Source organism: Nelusetta ayraudi, unplaced genomic scaffold, assembly GCF_046127955.1.
Source record: "Nelusetta ayraudi isolate G7.1 ecotype Tasmania unplaced genomic scaffold, CSIRO-AGI_Nayr_v1 ptg000039l, whole genome shotgun sequence".
Taxonomy (NCBI): domain Eukaryota; kingdom Metazoa; phylum Chordata; class Actinopteri; order Tetraodontiformes; family Monacanthidae; genus Nelusetta; species Nelusetta ayraudi.
In genome coordinates, this window is record NW_027466089.1 from 1,735,701 (window position 1) to 1,752,479 (window position 16,779).

Consider the following 16,779-nt stretch of genomic DNA (forward strand, 5'->3'; position numbering starts at 1 on the left):
GCACATTATTTATGGGAAACTGCTCGCTGCGGCGGAGCAAAAAGCCTGTTCAGTGGAGGAAATGCATCTCGAAATGTTTTAATCCTGACACGGGCGCGCTCGCGCTAATCCAGCTGAATGCTCTGCTCACAGGCACACACGGCACAGGCAGCAGATAGCGGGTGACACATAAATGGATGGGCGGGATGTAAATGCTGTCCCCTCCTGACCGACAAGAGGGGCGGGTGTGGGATTGCAGCGATGGAGCGCGGACAGAAGTTGCCCGCTTCAAAAACATGACATAATCCCTTGAAGTGAAGTCCGCCCGGCAACACGCTCCACAGAACATTATTGTTTTTCTCACATCATGAGCATTTTTTTCCCCCCGTCAGCCTTTCTGATAAAAATGCTGCCGGCCAGTAAAGTGTAAAGTGAAAAATGTTGTGAGAGTGTGTGAGGGAGGGCCGTCTATTGAGTTTCCTCCTAGAGCAGGTGGCAAAGGGATAATCCACGTAAAGCCACGGCAAACTGGAGATGGAGGGACGGACGGAGGAGGTGGGGGTGGTGGAGTGGCCTTTGCATGGATGACAAGGGCTAATTCTGGCCTCCTAATCCCACACCCAACCATCCACCCTCCCCCTCTTCTTCCTGCCGGCTAACTTTGCCAGTAAGAAGCAACTGACGCCCAGGTGGACGTTGCTATCACAGATACGCTTCGTCCGTGACCCCGCCGGCAGGAAGAGGACTGAAGAAAAAAGGAAAAAAAAAAAAATACACACTACTCGGGTTGCCGGCGCCGTCTTCTGAGCAAACTAACCTGGGCGACCCCAGATAGCTGACACACCTGTGAGAGCTTCACTGGAGAATGTAGCAGCAGCTCGCTAGCCAAGCCACAGGAAACACGCCACCATGGGAGAAGCTCAAAAGGTAAATGACCTGATGGTTGAAAGGCAGGACTTAAATGAATGGCATAGAAAACGTTGGTAGCCTGGTAGAAGCATTTGGAAATTGATTTTAACTGCAGACAATACGCTTCACCTTGTGTTCCTCATGCAATCCGTCTCCTGGTCATTATTGATCATTATTAGTGTAGATTTTATTAAATCAAACCTTTGGTGTCATCTGATTCCACTCAATCAAATGTATATTGTGTGTGCCTGTGTTTATATTGTCCATACCTAATCAGTAAATCAACATCATATTTCAGGCCGCAGCTGCTTCTGTCGGCTGTTTGGCAGTCAGCGGCTGATTCCGCACTGCTTCGGGCGATTCACATCAGACAGTCTGCATCAGCGTAGCGCCGGTGACAAATGACCTTTTTTGCTCTAAATGAAGCGAGCAGCGGAATTCGTTTTCAGAACGGGGTTAAGAGCTATCATTAGCCCCCGAGACAGAGGGCTGGAGATTGGCAAGTGGGTGGAGCCAAGCATTGCGTCGGCGTCAAAGACCTCAAATCAGGAGGAGGTCGTTGGGTGTGATTATGAATTTTCTGTGACTTTAAAAGCAGCAAAAAGGAAGGTTACTGAAGTCCAGTGTGCCGTTAGCACAAAATAGTGAATAAAGCATGAGTCAAAAGGCTGTTGCACTGGTTGTTGCACATATGCAAAAAGCTGTGCACCCTGTTAACACTCTGGCCATGTCCTCCGTCCCTTCACCTCCGCCCAGGGCTTACTCTCTGTCATTGAGAAGCTGAAGGGAACCACAGAGCAGGAGGTCAGGATAGTGCTGCTGGGGTTGGACAACGCCGGGAAGACCACCCTGCTGAAGAGCCTCGCCTCCGAGGACGTCAACACCATCACACCGACACAGGTGAGAAGGGGGGGGAGCGTCAAAAGTTGAACAAACAAAAAACAAGAAATGCAAAATAACAAACACGTGGGATGACCTCGCTAGCCACAGTCATGTTGTTTGCAGCTGCAGCCAGAGTCATTTCCTGTTTCTTTTCAGTCTTTCTTTCTCTTCCCCCTGGCTTCAATAATCTGGGGAACTGGAGAAAACAGACTGTAGCCGTCTGTTGGAGCCTTTTCACTCTTTTGTGCGACGCTGGGTTCCCTTGTGTTTGAACGAGGTGGCTGCACGGCTTTCTTTTTCTTTTTCATATGCCATGAAAAGGCAGCATTATAGCAGGCAGGAGGATTGCATCTAATCTTTGGAGACCAGCTGGACCTGTGCACGCTCGCTCCTGTTGGCAGCGACAACCCCGATCACCTTTGCATCTCCGCCGCCACTGTCACACTGTATAACACGACTGATCCGCCTTTGTGCAAGAAGTTCTTTTTGCCCCGTCCTGTAAAAAAAAAAGAAAAAAAGGGAGAAATATTCAGAGAGACGGGCTTTTCAAGTAGCTCAGATGTGACGGAGCTGATTTCCTACTGCTGGATCTCTCCGGCACTTTTAGCGCCATCGTCTCACCTCTGATATGATTATATAGAACCGTCGTGTGACGTTCGCCGGAGACGGCGGGGTGACAGGTTCGCGTTTCTGCGGCAACAGCCAGTCGCTGTAAAGCTGAACGAGACCTGACACATAAACACAGAGACGGCGCTTGATCCCTCCAGTCTTATCCTCAGATTTGCTTCTCAACTGACCCTCAGGATAAAGCAGTTATACAACCGGGGCGACTGGAACAGAAAAAGCTGCTGCCTTATGAAAAACGCCTGTGGATTAACACCGAGAGCATTTCCGCTCGAACCGCCCCGTGCGCCTGCTGAAACATAACAAGGTTAATGTAGAGTGGAAGCAGCGCGCGCACACACACACACTCATACACTCACACACAAACACACACACACACACACACACGCTGAAATAAAACAGCTATGAGTCACCGAGTGAGCATTTTAAAGGTTCCGGGTCGGCGTTTCCTCAGGATTTTCTCTGCAGAATGTGTACATACAACAAAGTGTGACCTTTGACCTTTGTGGCCCACCCCAGGGCTTCAACATCAAGAGCGTCGCCTCCCACGGCATGAAGCTCAATGTCTGGGACATCGGAGGACAGAGGAAGATCAGGCCCTTCTGGAAAAAGTACCTCGAAAACACAGACCTGCTGGTGAGTCACCTCGGGCTCGGCCATAAATCACTCTGAATGCGTATTTTACGTGCAAAACATCCGTGATTTGGAAAGGCAAAGCCGAATGTCCTCATTCAGGACTCACCATCACCACAACTGTCTACTGCTGCATCTCCTGAATTTGCTTTTTCCATTGAAACTGTCTTCTGACAGCAGTAAGAGCTATTCTCTGTCCCTATTTATTTACTTCTATGCGGCACAGCACAGTTAACAAATCTTGTGCGAAAATATTTTGTCCTAAAAGATAAATAATATAGAGTGCAGAAGATGCAGAGCCAAAGAGGGCTTATTTGTAGCCTCCACCTTGCACAAGGAAAAAGATGTAAAAAAAAAAGAAGATGAAAATAAAGATGAAATCAAAACAAAAAATCTAAACACCAGATAAGAAACCAACAAATATACCAATTTGTCTTGCATTAATGCGCTTGTTTTTCCAGATTTACGTCATCGACAGTGCAGACAAGAAGCGGTTCGAGGAGACGGGCCTGGTGAGCTTGATGCATAGTTGTCACTGTCTGCGAGACAATTCGCTCTGACAAGACCAATGAATGTAATTCTATTAGCGTCTATGCATTTCCTTGATCATCCGTCACCTCGCCCGCCGCCGCGCGTGTGTGTGTGTGTATGTGTGTGTGTGTGTGTGTGTGTGTGTGTGTGTGTGTGTGTGTGTGTGTGTGTGAGCAGGAGCTGTCAGAGCTGGTCGATGAGGAGAATCTCAAAGGAGTTCCGGTGCTCATCTTTGCCAACAAGCAGGATCTGGCCACGGCGTCACCGGCCAGTGAGATCGCAGAGGGACTCAACCTGCACACGTACCGGGACCGCGAGTGGCAGATCCAGGCCTGCTCAGCCGTGTCTGGGGAAGGAGTTCAGGTCTGAGCTTTGATTTTATTCCTTTCTCATTCAGACCGAAGCCAATTAGCAGCATCAAACCGGCCCGGCCTCCTCCTCCTCACCGCTCGGCGCTCATTCTTCGTCTGAACTGGCTGCTTGTCAGCTCTGCTTTTATCCAGCCACCTCTTTCACCCCCTTGCACCTCCCCATGTTGTCGACTCTTCTCTCAGCCGTTCTGAAATTCTCTTTATCATCCCGGCAGGATGGCATGAACTGGATCTGCAACAATATTGTGAATAGGAAGAAATAAACCTTCGTCAAGAAGAAACGGCTCAGACGGAGAAACTGCTCAGACAGAGAAGCGGCACGACGCAACAAAGTCCAAACGCTTTTTGGAAAGATCCTTTTGTTTTTAACGTTTGTGTATGTTTTAATGACTATTTTGCAACGTGTAGGTAACCGAAAAGGCAGAATTTTGCGAAATGGAGTAAATTTGCCACTCCCCCCCCCCCCCCCCCCATCCTAAAACGTCCTGGTTTCCTTTGTCTGATGAATTGTGATTTGTGTGTGCGTTCTTAAAAAGTGAGAGAAAAAAAAACATCTGAGTGTGTAGTTACATAGTTCCAAGTGTCAGTCACATAGACGCCTGTTCAGTGTGAGTGTTCAGTATGTGTTCTGAAGTTTTTGACAAATAAAAAAAAAGAAATTAGACTACAACCAAATTTTTTTCCTTTTTGCTTCCAGTCACCTAGTTTTAGTCGACGACTCGCAAACAATGGCGCATTAGCGTCTAAGTAAGTGGAGTTAAAACCTTCCGAGCTCCAGACAGAAACGGAGCAAACGCACGGCGCTCCGGGTAACACGGCGAACAATAACGAGCGGATCCGCTCCTGCTCGGCTGTCAGCCCGCTTTATTTCCTCGAGCACTTACATTCCGCGGCGAGGGAGAGGGAGACTAATTGAAAGCAAGAGCGCGCGAGAGAGGAGGCAGTTTACAATTATACACCAGCGTGGAAGACAAAGATATCAAATCTTCAAGGCGCGGCAGAACAAGCAGGGCAGGAAATTGCACGCAGAGAGGGAGGGGTTGGGCGGTGGCGGGGGGCCTGCAATTTACAGCGGGGAGACTTTTCCCCCCTCCGAAAACGTTTGTTTTATATGTTAATTCGGCCGCTATTGCGTTGTACACAGTCTCCCTGGGAATGTCGCGTGTTTGTCTGCGCTTGTCAGCACCTCTCTTCAAAGAGCTCGTCGGCTCAGTTTCATAGTTCTGTGAGCAATGTGGGCTCCCTCCCTCTCGTTCAACGCGAGAGTCAATGAAATTTTGTTTTCTCTGTAATTAAAAACTAAAGCTGTCTCTATGTGATGACTCTGTGACATCACACATGGCGATGATGTCACACCGATACATCTCCCAAGTTTGCCGGCAGTCTGATCAGCCCTCTGAGAGCACCTTGCACATAAAGCCTTTTTAAGGCCCAACCAAGCATCCAGAAACCACAAAATATTTTTTAATGGTCCTCTGGAGCTTTTTGGTTGTAGAATTCAGTTATGATACACTGGAGTCCTACAGAGGAATTTGGAAACTGTGTGTGGGAGCTTTAAAATAAAATCATGTACTTTTTTTGTTGCCTGCAAATAAAAAACATTAAATTAAGATTTATAGTGAATTTCCCCTAGATGCATGTGGAATGTGGGTGGTGGAATGCACTGAACCACCTTGCGGCTCTTTATGCATGTCTTTTAGATGAACCTCAGTCGCGTTTCTCTCTGTTCTCCCAGCTGCAGTCGGCACTAATGGGTTTTTTTTGTGCCTATTGTCTGCAGCTGTAATTAACCATCTGAAAGTGCTCAGAAATCCCATTAGCTTTGTTGCACGTCCTCCTCGACACGCAGTCGCACTCATGAATATGTATTTATTTACGGAAGGCTTCAGAGAAAAGCGCCGCGGCTCCTTCACGTTGACAAAACGAAGAGGCCCTCCTTTTTTGTTTTTCTTCGAACTGCATCTGGAAGTTGCCGCATATCTCCTTCCAACGTTCCCTGACATGGACGGGGGCACAGTAGGGGGTGGCGAGGCTAATGACAACTTGTTCTGGAGGATCCTCGGCGCTCTTCAAAGGAGGCCCGGAGACAGTCTGGAGGCGTCAGAGTTCCTTTCTCGTAACCATGATGAGTTTTTTGTTCCCCGTTTGTGTTCCTTCGACAGCAGCGTTGAAACGCGGAGCACAATGACAATCTCGCTGATCACTCCGACACTCGTCGCCCGCCTCGGCCCGGGCGTTGCCACAGCAACCCTCTCCTCTGCCACCGCTGTCATTGGCGGTCCATCAAGCGGCTCTCGCCCGGAGCCTCCTCTCTAGTCCTCCATTTCTTTTCATTTCCCCGGGCTGCGCTCATCAAAGGAACTGTGAGGAGTCCCGCTCAGAGAGGCTGCTCATCAACAGGTAGGAACAAAAGGAGCAGGCGGCGTCGGCTTGTCTGTCAGGATAATTAACCCCCTCGCTTGATGCCGCGAAAATGAACATTTGCAAATTTCATATCTAAAGCTGCACAGAAAAGTGCAGCTTTCGGGGCTGTCTTTTGTTTTTTAAGTCGCTGGCAGATGAATAGTCGCACTTTGCGAGTGTTACCGAATGATAATTAATAAATGAGCTCAAGCAAAAGAAAAAGTTTTTTTTTCCTCTCTGCTTACAGCTGCAACGGATTATACACAAGCATTGGGTGGAAACATCCTCCTACCATGCAAAACGCCACCCGCCTGGCCTCCATCAGGCCACTGTTGCCCACAGAGAGCTCCGCCCTCCTGGCTGCCAACACCACCACCACCACACCCACCACCTCCACTGAGCTGCTGCCGTTATGGGAGGAGCTGTCCACCGTTACCGTCATCGTCATTTTCAGTTCGGCCTGCTTCCTGCTCCTGCTCGCCCTCTCGTACACCTTCTGCTTTCACTGCTCCATCGCTTCAGTTCCTAAAGACTTGCGCACCGCCAACGTAAGCCACATGGAGCGCGAGGACGCCACCTATAGGTGCAGTTCCCCAGAGGGAAATGTTGTGTGAGGAAAGCTGAGTCAGGAATGGTTGATATCCATCAATGGTTTTTTTTTGTGTTTGTTTTAAGTGATGCCCTCATGTCACCGCTCGTTTTCCTGACGTTTTCAGTTCTGATCTGCTTTCATTTTAGCGTTGTATCCGTGTGACGCGGCGTTACTCAAATCGAAAGGTACAACTCAATAAATCACAGTGAATATGAGCTATGAAAGTAAATAAAATGAGGTCAGAGGAATATGTTTCATGTGAGCGGCACGAGGACGCAACCAACGTGTGCCATCAGCCGTGAAGAATTGTTTTCAATAAAGTGAGAAGTCCTTGCAAACGCGTGGATGTGACAAGCAACGGCTGTCAGCGGCGGGGAAACAACAGTGACGCCACGGCTCAGCACTCATCAGGCTTTATTTCCACAGAGGTGACAGGCGTTTTACATCATCCTGCGGCTGTGATTATACGTGGAACTTGAGCAGGAAGCGGGGCACTTCAGACGGGCAAGACAGAGGAGAGGGGTGCAGGAGGCGGGGAAGGGCATAAAAGAGGTCGCGGGAAGGGCAGTGGGAGGGGCCGGGGGCGTGGCTTCTACAGGGGATCAAATCTATAAGGTGCGGCAGAACATACAATGCAGGAGGAAACTTGGCTTGTGTCCGGCTGAAAACACAGGCAGTGATGCTAAAACTAGTCACATGACGACTAAGGCGGCAAAGTTCTAGCGGCGGGCTGCTTTGCGGGCAGGAGTGCGGATATTGATTTGTTCGCTCTGAGAGCTTTTAAAACTCCGGGGCATCTCTTCAGATGAACGGCGACGGCCGCAATTGATTCCGCTATTGTCGGAGTTGAATGGACATTGACGGTACATCAAAACCCTGCAACGCTTCACAAAATTCCTGGCATTACAGACTAGCGGCTGCGCTAACGACACATGAGCAGAAAGAGTCTGATAAATGAATAACCATAAACAAAAAAAACAAAATAAATCTACTTTCAATCCTGAATTTCAGTCTCACAATAAATCCTGCCAACTATATGAAAAGCGCTTTACAAACAAGAAAATGAGCTGCTATCAGCGTCACGGCCTTAAGACAGCGAGCACATGGCACTCTTGGAGCAGCGGGAGTCGCAAGAGCCCTCGCTGGAGTCCATCATGGAGCCTCTGCCGTCAGATTCAGGGGAGTCCAGCTCCAGGTGAGGGTCCTGCAGGTCGTCCTGCAAGGCGTCCTTGTAGTGGGACTGTGGAGGGGAAAAGAAGAAGGAGATCATCATCATTGTGTACAGCTAATGATAACAGAATTATGGTGGAGATTATAGTTAGACGCTAAATTTACATTTAAGATTTTGAAGAAATCCTGGAACTCACCTTATGAACCGACATCTCCTCCACCCGGCACTCTTCCATGGACTCCTCCAGAGAATGGCCGGAAATCTCCATCTTCATCCGATGAGAGTGAATGGACTTGACGTCGTCTTCGTCCTCCCCGGCCATCGCAGGGAAAATCTGGAGGGAGGAAAGAGTCAGAAGAGGTTTAGAAAAAGTCAGAGACAGATTTTGAGTTTGATTTGATTGAAAATGTCTTCTTCTTCTTCTTTTTTTTACCAGCCCCTCGTCTTCCTCCACAGTCTCCGGGCTAGAGATGGTGGCCTTGCTGATGGCCTTACTGATGGTCTGGGTCTCGAACTGAGGACACGCCGCCTGAGCGTTCCCGTCTTTGTCCCTCTTTCCTTTCAGCCAGTATGTTTCGATCTCAACATTGCCCTGGAAATCAGACAGATCAAAGGGTGAAGGAGGGAGTTTGGCTTCATTCGCTGGAGTGGCGATTGTGAATGCAGCAGATGAAATGAGACGTGTTGCTCACTGTGTTGAAGCCAGGGTGTAAAGGGGAAAGCAAACCGATGTTCAGGCCGCGGTGAGTGGCTCTCAATTTTGAATGTACTGAATAACCAGGGCCAAGACATCCTGACTTCTTAAAATGCTAAAAGTGAAACATTAACTGTGGCTTGAAATGATTTAACCTGTCAATCAAATACCCTGAGAGGTTTTATTGTTTGAATATGAGTCGAACGCCACGATGCCCTCGACCCTGATTCATTTATACACACGCCTTGCAATCAATGTGCCATTCAAGCCTCAGTGTTTGCTCCTGAGCGCGACACGCGTGAAGTGGAGCCACTCGGGCGCTTCCAAACGCAGCTCTGACGTCACCGTCTGGTGGCGCACGCGCTGCACACCAATTGTGTTAAAACGTGACTGTGTGACGACTTTACGACTTTGAAAGGCCACAATTTTGGATGTGGGAGAGCGCTGCTGCTGCTGCTGCTGCTGCTGCTGCTGCTGCTGCGTTAAACCCTTAACCTTGATGGTGATGATGCCTCTCCTTTCAAAAATGAAGTGACTTCCTTTCAGGTGCTCATAGGTGGCGCTGCTCAGCTGAATGTGCATCTCCTGCAGAGGATGCAACAAGCAAAAAGTCGCAAAAAGATTCCAACAAACAGCCACATGTATGTTCTAAATAAAAAGTCTCATTTCATTTCTTTTTACCAGACCTTTCCGTTGCTTTCCATGGCGGACGCAGTGTGGACCGTGTCACCGTGCAGGCCGTAGCGCGGCATCTTGTGTCCCACCACACCTGCCACCACCATCCCAGAGTGGATCCCTGCAAGCCAGGACAGCAGGTCGCTAAAACATCAGGGAGGGAAAAAAATAATCGGGAGGAAAGGAATTCCACCCACCAACACGGATCTGTATGTTGTTGCCGTTCGAGGGGTCTTTGAGGTGGTCGATGGAGCGCACCATGTCCAGGGCCATGTCGCAGATGTTGTGGGCGTGGTATTTTGTCTTCTCCGGCGCACCTGCGACCACCATGTAGGCGTCTCCGATGGTCTCGACCTGCGGGAAGTCAGAAATTGCCCTTGTGTGCGCGTCTTGGCACAGCAAAGCGCCTCGACACACGAGAAGGAAAGAAAGAAACACAAAAAAAAAAAGACGCACCTTGAAGACGCGGTGCTTCTCGCTGAGCGTGTCAAACAGCGTATACATGGTGTTGAGCATGGACACCACCTGCATCGGGGTGATGTGGCTGCAGATGCGGGTGAATCCCACCACGTCGCTGAAGAGAATGGTCACGTCTGGAAACACCTGGGAGGACAGAGGCGAGGGAATTAGAGGGACCTCCAGCAGGAACACAGATGCCAAGTGCTGCTGAGCATCTGTATTCTGCAAAACACAGACCTGCTTGGCATCCAAAGATGCTTTTTATTTAAATATGGGTGAAAGATTTTTTTTTAATGCACAGCATAAGCCTACGGATAATAAATACACCCAAATGCTAATCTGTCTTTTTGAAGGTAATGGCAGCACTTTGACTGCACACTGATTCATCTCAACTGGTCCTTAAGCGCAAGTTTTGCTTTTCACAGTTGTACTTTACACCTCGCAAGTGTTGACAGCTGGCTCTCCCTTGCGCAGCCTTTTAGCCACAGGCTTGGGAATCATTCTGTAGAGAAGGTCATCTGTCTTCTTCATCTCGTAGTCCAGCATCTTCATGCTCTCTTCCAGCTTACTGGACTTCTTTTGCTCCTGCACTCAGAGAGAACAGGCAAGGGGTGAGAACGAACTGTGCACTCTGCCATCTCAGTGGCTGAGTTGGGCGTGGGAGGGGGGGCAAAGGGGAGGGAGCGGGGTGAAGCTCTCGGCCGCCTAAGAGCTTTCAGCGGAACTTTGCATAATGCATAGTGACAAAAGGACCGATCACACATCCTTTTAGGAAAAATAAATAAATAAATAAATAAATAAATAAATAAGAGTGGCTGCACAGCAGAGTGGAGTGAACCTGTATGAGAGCTCTCTTCAGCTCCTCTGACTGCTGTGTGCCTGCCAGCACCAAGTCTCTGCTGGAGTCGTGCATGCTCAGGTCATTGATGTACAGACCGGTTTTAAACATGGCGCTAAGGCTCTCCATCCTAGACACACACCAACACACACACACACACACACACACACACACACACACACACACACACACACATAAACAACAGCAATACAAAGAACAGCAGGGATACAATGCACATTTTAACGTTTAATGTTTATATTCTTTGCACAGCACGTTATTACCGAAGATAATGTGATGTGATATTTAATGTTCCCATGGCTTTGTCTGTACGTACATCGACATTCATTTACAAAGGGAAGAAAAAAAGTTTTAGAGAAGCATGGAGCTGTTTTGGTAATGCGCTCTGTGGAAAACACTCTCGCTTGCAAATGGGTTCCCATTATGCTCACAAGAGCTGCGCTGTCTGATTACAAGCTAATTAGCAGCTCATTTCATGCATGCTAAGTGCTGTTAGGACGGGCCCCACGATTTGATTCACTGCCCAGGCTTTTATTTGCAGCAGCATAATTCAGTTTGGCTCTCGCTGCTTTTTAAAATGTTTTAGTTTTCTACTTCAGCAGTTTAATAAAGATGCGCCTATGGCTGTGTGTTTGTGTGTTTGTGTTTGTGTATGTGTGTGTGTGTGTGTGCGCGCGCGTGTGTGTGCGTGTGTGTTTTCAGGCCCTACACAGGGGTTCCCAGGAAGATGATGGACTCCCACTCCGGCATGTATCTCATTTGTCCTTTCAGTTTCAGGCAGCGGCTTCCATCGCCCCAGCTCTCCATTGCGTTAGCGCTGTTGCCATCTGGAAGAGGAGCATATTGAAGTTTTAACAGGCCACATCTCCACAGTCAACTGCTGTGTGTTGATAAATTTGCACTTGTGCTTGTGTGGAGCATCAGCACCCAGTTGAAGGCAATTGTGTAACATTTAAGCTCTATAATATATGTTAAAGTGTAACACTTGAATGTCTAGATTATTACTGTGTATTGTGAAGTTTATGACAGAAATGGCCAGTTTTTACAGTTGGGAAAGGTTTTTGTTCTATTGAGTCGTTTGTTGTAGTGCTTATTCTTAAGTGTCCAGCCTTTGTCAACCTTTGTAATCATCTCCAATGATGGACTGGAAAGCCATGAGCTCCACGTCAACGTCTGCGGAGCGGTTGGGATTCTCATAGTCAGAATCTGTGGGAAACAAAACTTCAAGTCATCCTGTCTCAGCTTGAGCCTCACTAAATTTAATCCATTTTGAAAGGTGCACTTGCACTGCAAACCTTCTATCTCCCTCTTCTGGCAGTGAGGGTAATTACAAAAAGCACGGTGCCTGGCTGTGCCCAGGGTTCTAGCAAACGGGTGCAAGCATGCAGCCTCTACTGCTATGATCACACGTGTGAAGTTCCTTGTGGGTCAACACGAGTTCATATAATAATCTTTTTGAACATAAATGTGGCATCATTCCTTTTCCGGGAAACTGCCTCAGCAGCACTCTCACTTCCTCTGAACTTCTGAACTTCCTCTCTACACGCTAGTCTGTTTGAAACAAGTCATCCTTTTCATGCGATATTGCGGCAAGATTCCAAACAGCATGTAAGTGGGGGACAATGTGTGGCTGGGGCTGAGATGACTATCAGACGTAAACAGGAAATGTTCCCATTCTGTCCTTCAGCAGTAAACATCTGGGTATCGTCTTCCGGTTGATTCATTGAGTTACTGCTTTATCAGGTCCTATTCCTCTTGCCATCTGATTAAAGGAGCTTTTACTTAGAGGAGACTCATATCGTGCCTGGCTTCATGTTCCATAATCCTGATAAAAACTAAAAAATGCGTGTTGCTTGCAAAGAACGTAAAGACTTTGTCAGATTAATCCGGCCATAAATCCTGCACGGGTCTTGCTTCAGAATGGTAATACTGCATCTGTGTTCTTATCATGACCAGCCGAATCGGCATTGTCGGTTGTTTATACCTCATATGTTGACAGCTGTTGATGCGGTGAAGTGTGTTACTTGTGTTTCACAAGTGGTGAGCACAAAAAGCCAATTTTTCTAAATCTTTTTTAGTTTTCACCAAGCTCAAACATCTATTCTTCAGCACACCAACCGGTGACGTCTAGTGCAACTAACTGCAAAGAAACCGTTCAGGGCACCAAGCCAGCGAGTCCTTGACCGCCGGGAACACACCCCTGCGAGAGTTTGCATGTCTGCTTCCACTCTTACTCTGGACTCGGTTGTGGAGGTTCCTCTCCCTCTTCACGGGCTCCTTGGACATGATCTCAAACAGGTTGTTGGGGTGGGAGATGATCTGTGCGCACAATCAAAGGTAAAGTCTTAACGAGCGTTGTGTTATAGCAGAGACGCGTGGGTTTGTCAAGGAGGCCTTGCCATGTTCCAGGTGAACTCCACCAGGGGGCGGGCCAGCAAGAAGGCGTCGCCGATCTTCTTGCCATCCAGATCAGGGAAGACTGTGGCCAGGCCGGAGCCGACGTTGTGCACTACCATGTCCTAGAGTAAAGAGAGGAAGAGAAGACAGACAGACATTTCAAACGAACCTTCGACCAACCAGTTGTTCTTTGAGTGACTAGGAATACGAGCTTAGCGTGACATTACCTGTCTGAAGACGATGTTGAAGGGGAAAACCTCAAAGAAGAAGTCCGAGGTGATGGGCAGAATCTCCTGCTCTTCTTCGTCCTCCTTCATGATGTAGCGGTAGGCTGAGTTGTCAAAGTTCAGCCTGCAAAGACACAAATATGTTTTTATTTAAACACAGGGCAAAAATCTTCAACGTTGACCTGCTCAGATCTTTGACTGGAAGTCATTTCAATTGTTACTATGAGGGGTTATATGTTTTCATCTTTTCTTTGTGGCGAATAATTCAACCTTGTCTGTTTTTGAATAATGACTCATTTTAGGCATTTTAAGCTCAAGCGAAAAGCTGTTTTGTAGAAGGTCACAAGCCAAAATGGTGCGCAGCTGCAGTGCATAAAGCAAAAATAGTTTTTCTTTCTTCTTTTCTCTCTTTGTAAGTCCCATTTTAGATCTTTATTTGTCATTCCTGACTCATCGGAAGCAGCCTTGTCAAATCTACATCTCTAGAAAGCAGAATATTTAGACCTTCTCACGTCTAAACAGGTCTTCATGTTCAAATGGAATCATGGTTGGTAACTTGTGAGTGCAAGGCTACCTGAGCCCTTTGTGACATCACAAAAGGCCAATTTCCACAACCGTGTATTTTACCATGCACTCTCTGCAGAGGGCTGCGCAGCAGAAGAAGCAAAGTACTTTGGACTTTCAACAAAAAACCATGTGCAGTGTGGTGAAAGTGCTCAGTTCCCGCCTGGCGGCTGTGGATGTCGGTACCTCATGGTGACGTGGGAGTAGTCGCCAACCATCTGCTCAGACAGCACCTCCACATGGATGTCGGTGTCGTAGAACTGCTTGCCCATCTGTCGCAGCTGCCCCATGGCGTAGTGCAGGTAGCCTTTGCGCTTGCTCCTGCAGGCCGAGGAAGGGGGGGAACGATCACATTATCACATCACCACGCAGTCACATTCCACACTTTTCTTCTGTTTTCCCTTCCCAACTATTCCCAGCCTCCTCTTTCTCCTCCTCCTCCTCTATCTTGCCTCAGACCTGTAGTGGAGGGTGACTCCGGTGGCCGACTCCTCCTGGCAGAAGAAGGTGGGTGGCTGCACCTTGGGGTAGCTGAAGCGCAGGTACTCATGCAGGTTGTCGAGCCCGTTGACGAAGTCGCGCACGTGGCGGCCGAGCACCTAGAGTTTGAAAATTTAAAGATTCAGACATTCAGGGGGGAAAATTCTTGCGATTCCTATTTTTAGGAACATTCTGCTGAATCTGTACCACAATTCCATTATACTCATCAGAAACAGTTACAGAGCTATAATTTCTTATGTAACTGTGGAAAAAACAAACCCACTGGAATCTGGAGAATTAAGTCACTGAGGAGTTTGTTTGACTTGAGGATACGCCTGATGTAATAAATTCATGAGAAAGCATATTAGGTGATAACTGATGACTATACCAGAAAATATTACCTTACTATTTTATACATTTTTCATTATTTTATAACATGGACCTGCACCATTAAAATGCACCAGACGTTTTAAGTGTGATTGAAACTGCTCACAACACTTAGACGTGTAGGATATCTTTCTCTGATTCTCTGATTTTGACAATAATTTACACCTTTTTCAACTGTCTATGGTTTCTTTAAAAAAATTAAACCAAAGCAGCATCACTAGCAAAATGTCCAAAGACAGATAAAATGGGCCAAAACAATAAATTTAAAAAAAATAATGCATTTACCAACACACAGATAAAGAAAGTGAGCATCAACAGTTTCAGTCATGGCTTTTCTTTCTTTCACCTTGAGAATTCTGTCATATCCGTATTTTCCAACAAAGCCCAGGAAGTAGACGCCCCAAGAGTTCATCAGCTCATTGTAGGGGGTCCCTGTCACTCCGCTGGCTGCCTTGGCAATACGGGGTATCACACTCTCGCTGTACACCTGCTCACATGCAGTGGGGGGGTTAAACACGTTTTGATGTCGAGGACTGCAAAAGGGTTTTAATAGCAAAGCAATGACGGTTAAGCAACACTGCAGTTCGCCACAAGACCAGCGTACCTGGTGGGTGACGAAGGAGTGCAGCCTGACGTCGGCTCTCTCCCTCACTAGCTTCCACACGTCGTCTCCATATGACTCCTTGATGAAATCGTGGAGGCTCTCACACAGCAGTCCGTACATCTTGTCTCTGTGGGTTGAAACTCAAGCTGAGGTTCCAATACTCCTCCTGAGGGCTCCTGCAAGCCGATTTAATAGGGGAAAAAAAAGAAAAGGAAAACTAGAAAAGCACTCGCAATGACAAAAATTTTTTGTCCACACCGCAGAAGAAATGTTAATGTGTTTAGCTCCCAGTGTGAACCTGTTAGACGCCGGCAGCTAAACGCCTTGTTTTGGTCCTGCTCCTGACGATGCCTGCGAGGCTTTTGAACTTGCTCCAGTCAGCGGGAGGGGGCCACATTAAGGTTTCATCTGAAAGCCACCGATGCCAACAGTTTTAAAGCTGTGCCAGTTGCACAAGCCCTTGGATCTGAAGCCTCGGCCTCTATTGTCAAGGTGTCAGCTGTCAGGACCTGGTGGCCGTGCACCTCTCTCCATGTGACAGGAACACACCGCCGAGGCCGCCTCTCAAACACAGATGACACCAGTCACGGGAATTGGTTTCCGATCTCGTGGTCTCGTCGCTGTTCTTTCCAGGGAACCCACTCCAAACCGAGAGCAGGATGCATTTCCTAATGTGCTTGTAATGAATGTAATACATAACGTGCTTCTAAACAAGTTGGACGGCTGTAATCAATGCAGCATCACAGGCTAAAACAATTTGTGAAAAAGAGCTGGCTAATCTCCTCTGGTCTGCGTTTATAAATCAAATCTGCCCATGCTGGCAAACAGAACCCTCCAAAACAAGTCCCCTCCAAAAAAAAAACCCACAGCAGCTATTTGATTTGTGTGTCTGCAGATGATTTTCTGTGACTATGGATGACGCTTCACTTTCTCTCAGTGGCCTGGAGGCTTCCCGCTGTGGAATAGAGGCATTATGGAGCGCTGCAAAATCGATATCCAATCTCAGCAGGGATAGGGAAAACATTTTTTAGCCCCTCAAGGCTCGCGCTGTGCTCGATAAATTGATTCGAGTAAAAAAAAAAATGTGGGGGGAAACAGCTTGATAAGGACTACACCGAGCTCAGAAGAGGGCAGCCGAACGTAAATTGAAAGGGCATATCTTCGAGTCGCACAAAAGTCGGCTGGAAAACATGAAAACTCACAAGCAAGACCATTTCATCGCCATATATTACGGGTGTCTGGCAGCTAAGCCGCTGAGGAGCAAGGCTGTAATCAGTGTGGAGGCAAGGGGGACGCTGAAGGTCTGCCGCCGTCAAGTGTGGAAGAACAAACTTCCACCGA

At 47.8% G+C, this 16,779-nt stretch overlaps 2 protein-coding genes across 3 annotated transcripts; one reads left to right on the top strand and one right to left on the bottom strand.

Annotated features, from left to right (window-relative positions):
* Positions 1 to 571: 571 nt before the first annotated feature.
* arl3l1 (ADP ribosylation factor like GTPase 3, like 1) lies at positions 572 to 4,592 on the top strand. Its single transcript, XM_076033060.1, has 6 exons — positions 572 to 906; positions 1,645 to 1,788; positions 2,914 to 3,030; positions 3,489 to 3,539; positions 3,736 to 3,921; positions 4,145 to 4,592. Exons 1-6 carry the CDS (start codon positions 889 to 891, stop codon positions 4,190 to 4,192), a joined length of 564 nt encoding a protein of 187 aa, XP_075889175.1. The 5' UTR covers positions 572 to 888; the 3' UTR covers positions 4,193 to 4,592.
* Positions 4,593 to 7,321: 2,729 nt separating this feature from the next.
* LOC142892723 (soluble guanylate cyclase 88E-like) lies at positions 7,322 to 15,882 on the bottom strand. Of its 2 annotated transcripts, none has more exons than XM_076032975.1 (19): positions 15,737 to 15,882; positions 15,439 to 15,614; positions 15,181 to 15,321; positions 14,427 to 14,566; positions 14,154 to 14,288; positions 13,404 to 13,527; positions 13,179 to 13,298; positions 13,014 to 13,098; positions 11,899 to 11,985; positions 11,489 to 11,606; positions 10,762 to 10,891; positions 10,362 to 10,508; positions 9,921 to 10,067; positions 9,662 to 9,818; positions 9,476 to 9,585; positions 9,285 to 9,374; positions 8,529 to 8,687; positions 8,292 to 8,429; positions 7,322 to 8,164 (listed from the first exon to the last, which is right to left on the bottom strand). In XM_076032975.1, the coding sequence occupies exons 2-19, from the start codon at positions 15,556 to 15,558 to the stop codon at positions 8,012 to 8,014; spliced, it is 2,301 nt and encodes a 766-aa protein (XP_075889090.1). In that variant the 5' UTR covers positions 15,559 to 15,614; positions 15,737 to 15,882; the 3' UTR covers positions 7,322 to 8,011. The 2 variants fall into 2 exon arrangements, with proteins under 2 accessions (XP_075889090.1, XP_075889091.1); XM_076032976.1 differs by having other exon boundaries at positions 15,697 to 15,839.
* Between the last annotated feature and the right edge of the window lie 897 nt (positions 15,883 to 16,779).

Bases quoted from the DNA above. Each gene is read 5' to 3' on its own strand.
- arl3l1 (XM_076033060.1), top strand. The intron at 3,031-3,488 runs GTGAGTCACCTC...TTGTTTTTCCAG, and splicing joins TCGAAAACACAGACCTGCTG to ATTTACGTCATCGACAGTGC. The intron at 3,540-3,735 runs GTGAGCTTGATG...GTGTGTGAGCAG, and splicing joins GGTTCGAGGAGACGGGCCTG to GAGCTGTCAGAGCTGGTCGA.
- LOC142892723 (XM_076032975.1), bottom strand. From the start codon at position 15,558: ATGTACGGACTGCTGTGTGAGAGCCTCCACGATTTCATCAAGGAGTCA. The intron at 14,567-15,180 runs GTGAAAGAAAGA...TTCAAACTCTAG, and splicing joins GATATGACAGAATTCTCAAG to GTGCTCGGCCGCCACGTGCG. The intron at 11,607-11,898 runs GTTGACAAAGGC...CTCCTCTTCCAG, and splicing joins CATTGGAGATGATTACAAAG to ATGGCAACAGCGCTAACGCA.